Here is a 5,056-nt window from a genome sequence, read left to right as displayed (position 1 = left end):
TGATAATACCCAGGTTTAACTTATGGCCTCAACCTCAACTCTATCTGTCCAGTAGAGTCCTTACTTCCGTTGTGTTGATTTAGCGGTGATCCGTGTTATTATGTAGTCGTGTGTTCTCATTGCGTGTATTTTTGTGTGTGCGCGTGTGTGTGTGTTGTGTGTGGTGTATAGAAAGAATGCGCTTGGCTAAGAAGATCACAACATTGCCATCCAGAAGTATAACGGACCAACACACAAAACTGTGTGCAACCATGATCGTTTATAGTCAGGTTAATACAGCTTAGTGAGAATCACTCATAAACGCGGATGGCAAAAAACATTAACAAAGACCTGAGTGACGTCAACTTCGAACTATCTATACATGTGTGTGTGTGTGTGTGTGTGTGTGTGTGTTTTGGAATGTGGTTACGTGGGAAAAAAAAAAAGGGGGGGGGGTGTCCATCAACTACAAAAATTCCTGAGCGGCAAACTGTCAATTGGTTCTGTCTAGCTTCTAGCTTGAACAAACCAAAAGTAGACAGATTCGGGGACTTGATATTTTTCGCGTCTGCTTTAGATTTTCATTTGACCTCACATAAGTAAAGGGGAGACATTCCGAAAGATCCTACATCCCCAGTATTCTTTCAATTTGTATTTTCACCGTTGATCTTTTGTCAGGCGTTTATTTATTAAATTTGTCATCATATAGAAGCATTTTAAAAACTCTAGACCAAACCTTGATAGATTTGTGAAAGTTTAAAATGTTCTAATTTGACCATTGTTTTGATTCTCGGCCGCCATTTTAATTTGTGAAGTATTGAATGTAGTGCAAAGCACTCCCAAGTAAAGCGTGGTAAAGACTTGCAACTTATTGATTTTGATATCAACTGACTGATAAACTAAAATCATGCCGAATAAAGCATGGCGGCGACGACAAGCACATCGATTAAAATGTGCATCTAATCGTAATCAAGCTAATCAAGAAAATGATTCAGGCAATATCGAATGAAAATAGTTCTTTTCCCGCGAAATTGCGGGCTTTTTACTAGTAGGTATTAAAAAAACTATAAAATTTACTGAGGTGCGAATTTTAAAACTGATGTTTTATTTTAGAAAAGAGAAAAGACTTTTCACAAGTTATAAAGAAAAGGTCTTTGGAAATGTCTTGGCCCCTTATTGGGAGCTATATGTGATGGATCGCATTTGTCTGCTGTCTTAGGTCAAAGCGGTATCCTTGAACCCTATAGATAGTATGCACTTGGCTAAGAAGTACACAACACTGCCATCCGGAAGTAAAACTGGCCAACACACAAAACCGTGTGTAACCTTGAAGGTTTATAGTCTGGATTAATGCAGTTTAGCGAGAAGTACTCATGACTGCGGATGGCAAAAAACAATAACAAAGACATGAGTGACGTCATCTTCGAACTATCTATACAAAACAACATAACATACCATAAGATAACATACCGTAAAATAAGATACCATAACATAACATAATATAAAATAACATACCATAACATAACATAACATACAATAACATAACAAAACATAATAAATGGGCTTAATGTAGGAATCTATCTCTAAATGTCTTTGGTGTGAAAAACACAATGCGATCTCTCAATAATATCATAAATGAATAATTAAACCAATAACCAGTACTGGTCATATTGAAATCTTGGACTCACGGACTCACAGTCGATCAAATTTTTAAAACTATTCAGAGAACATGCATTTTTTGTTTCAATTCTAATATTAATCCACATGTGAATGGTACGAAACATTACAGATTTTTTGTCTAACATTAGTAGTCCCCGTACATCTGGAAAAGTAAAGTTCTTAATATCTATTCTATTATACTTCTACACATACAGACATACGTCTAACCTTCCATTTACTCATCTGTCCATTCTCCAACCAAGTGCTTGGGATTTAATTCGTATTATATAAGTCGAGAGATCTTGGTAGAAAAACAAGAATTACAAATCTTGAAAACATCGATGCTAGAATCTAAGTATATTATATATTAATTACAATTCAGACAAACGAGTTATTGTCTTGATTATCACTGTTGAAACATATATTATTTTGCCTTGGCTTGAGAGCCTTTTTCTCAGTAAGAACATTGAGCTTTTGAGATTTTATATAGCGCAATATCCACTAAACGTGCTCAAAGCGCTTTACAGGGGGTCCCTGGCCAACAGCAACATTTAACATTTAGGACGGGGACATGACGCCTGTTAGGCGATAATACAATTTTTTTTCGAACAGAGACAATGCTGTTACAATGCTGTTAACGGCAAGGTACTCATTTTACACTTGAGTACGGTGAGAGAATGTGTGTAAAGAGCCTTTTCCAAGAACTCAACTATGCGCCGAGCGAGCCTCGAACCCAGGACCTTCCGATCCGAAAGCGAGTGTCATACCACTAGACCACATAGCCGCACAATGAGATCACATCAAGTTGGGTTGATAGACTTTTGTATCACTGGAATACGTTTGCACATTTTTTAAACGCTGATACTTAATGCTTGATTGCTTTGCGTTTAAATGTAGGACTGGACTTTGTGTTACGTTACTTGTCTCTCTCCTTACCGACCATTTTCAGTATTTCCCCCCAAAATAGCAGGTTTACCAGGCAGAAAATTGGATTTTTACAACTCAAACACTCTCTCTATAAAACAACTCTATATTCTTATTAATTCAACAAAGATCATTATTCAAAGTTTGTGATGTACAAAATAAATATGGATAAGAAAAATGTATATTGTGTCGTAACAAATGTGACGATTTTGCTGTAGGTGGTAAGGAGAGGGTTAAATATAACATGTAACGTGATTTGGGAAAAACTGATGTTTAGGTAACCCACCCGGCTACAGCTGCCTATGTCTTAGTGTGTTTTTGTTTAACTTTGCACTAAACACCACCGTGTTCTGGTCAAGCAAAAGTTAATCCTCTTTTTTCTTTTTATGCCCTTCCGTCACGACATCAAAAAATATCGTCGCCTTGGCATTCCACGAAGGAATATAGTAGATAATTCATCAAACAAGATGTCTGATGCCAACAGGAATCACCCATTTTGTTCAAGTGAAACATTGTGGGTTAATGATTTTTCCCAAGGAAAAACAAAGAAAGTGCCTGAAGTGGTACTCGAACCCGGGGCCTTCCGGGTCACAGAGTAATGCCTTAACCACTCGGCATGTTAATCTTACCTAACACTATCTTATTCATTTTCCCTGATAAACCGTTTCCAAGCGTTTACAAAACACGGTCAGCAAACACAAATGCCCACAATGTTGCAGCTCCAAAGATGGCGACAATGTTCACTTCGAAGATACTACTGCATCCATTCTCTTCTGTTTTCACACGACCCAGAGCTTTACCAAAACCCTGTAAATTGGAAGTTGTAGGTCTGATGTGTTGAGATCTTGAATGTGTTGATTTTTGTGTCACACGAGAACCATCTGTGACGTCATCAGATGTTGAAGGAATGACAGTACTTGTATATTCTGCCAATGATGGCGAAGGGCAAGAATTCCTTGTATCGGATACTGGAATAAAGAGATAGATAAATGAACAATTAATGAACACAAATAATTTTTCTTTCGTTTCTTTGCGTACGATGCACTAATCCATTTTATAAATGGATACTCGCGACATTCAGGACGATACACATTCCGTCTATGCTGAACAAATAAGTAAATAAAGAATTAAAAACATAGATAAATAAATGAATAAATACGCACCTTTTTAAACCTTTCTTATTGAATATTTCTTATTTTGTTCATTGATTTTCGCACCATTAGATGTATCTACTTACGTATTTTAAAAAAATGAGCTTTATATAGGGCAATATCCACTAAATGTGCTCAAAGCGCTTTACAAGGGGTCCCTGGTCCACAGCAACATTTAACATGTAGGACGGGACATGACGCCTGTTAGGCGATATTACAATTTTTCGGACAAAGACAACGCTGTTCACGGCCAGGGACTCCTTTTACACCTGATTACGGTGAGATAATTTGAGTAAAGAGCCTTTTCCAAGGACTCAACTATGCGCCGAGCGCGAGGCTCGAACCCAGGACCTTCCGATCCGAAAGCGAGTGTCATACCACTAGACCACATAGGCCGCACAAGATTGTAGATTTTAGATTATGGAATATCAGTAACGTCGGGGCTTGACTGAAAAGTCTTGCCTCCTGTACGATATTTCCTTTCCTTCTTGAAATGAAATCAACAAATTTTGACACAATTTTGTTTATTACATCACATTTAAAATTGCCAAGCATCAAGCACCTCCTTTGTATCATCCGTGAACAATTTGCCAAACCATGTACCCATATTTCTCATTGAATTAGAAATGACTATGAACATTTTTGTTTTCTATTTTTGTAGGAAATACTACTCTTAAAGCAAAACCATATCTCCACTGAGTAAAAATCTTATTGAATTTTGAAAATCCATTCATAAATAAAAATGTTATGCAGTTTCAAAGGTGTCATTTATTCATTGAATGTCGGCGAAAATATCACAAAATAAGGAAATTATTTTTAAACAACGTGCGGTCGCTGAGTTTCTTAGTGCTGAAGGCACATCACCAGTAAACAAAGTTCAAAGTTTATTCAATCTTAGGCTTTCGCCAATAAATCAACAATTTGATGCCAACATACATGAAAGTGGAAAAAAAGAAAAAAAAAAAAAGGTAAATGGAACCAAAAAATAAACTGATACACCACACAAAAATACAACAATCGTAATAACATCAATACGTTCAATAATAAAAATAATAATAATGAAATAATAATAATAATAATAATGATAATAATAATAATAATAATGATAATATAATATAATAATAATAATGATAATAATAATAATAAAAATGAATAATAATAATAATAATAATAATAATAATAATAATAATAATAATAATAATAATAATAATGATAATAATAATAGTAATGATAATAATAATAATAATAATAATAATAATAATAATAATAATAATAATAATAATAATAATAATAATAATAATAATAATAATAATAAGAAGAAGAAGAAGAAGAAGAAGAAGAAG

General features: G+C 34.9%; 1 protein-coding gene across 1 annotated transcript; it reads right to left on the bottom strand.

The window, feature by feature from the left end:
- Nucleotides 1-108: 108 nt before the first annotated feature.
- On the bottom strand, nucleotides 109-3,531 carry LOC144974595 (uncharacterized; the record flags this gene model as incomplete). The annotated part of the gene is given in 1 exon segment (XM_078917615.1): nucleotides 109-3,531. A coding segment is annotated over 1 exon segment (294 nt), but the record flags the coding sequence as incomplete, so codon positions are not given.
- Nucleotides 3,532-5,056: the final 1,525 nt, after the last annotated feature.

The sequence above is a fragment of the Berghia stephanieae genome, chromosome 6 (genome assembly GCF_034508935.2).
Source record: "Berghia stephanieae isolate SIO BIC M18660-M18661 chromosome 6, UCSD_Bste_1.3, whole genome shotgun sequence".
In the NCBI taxonomy this organism is placed as follows: domain Eukaryota; kingdom Metazoa; phylum Mollusca; class Gastropoda; order Nudibranchia; family Aeolidiidae; genus Berghia; species Berghia stephanieae.
This window is presented reverse-complemented; position numbering and strand designations above follow the sequence as displayed.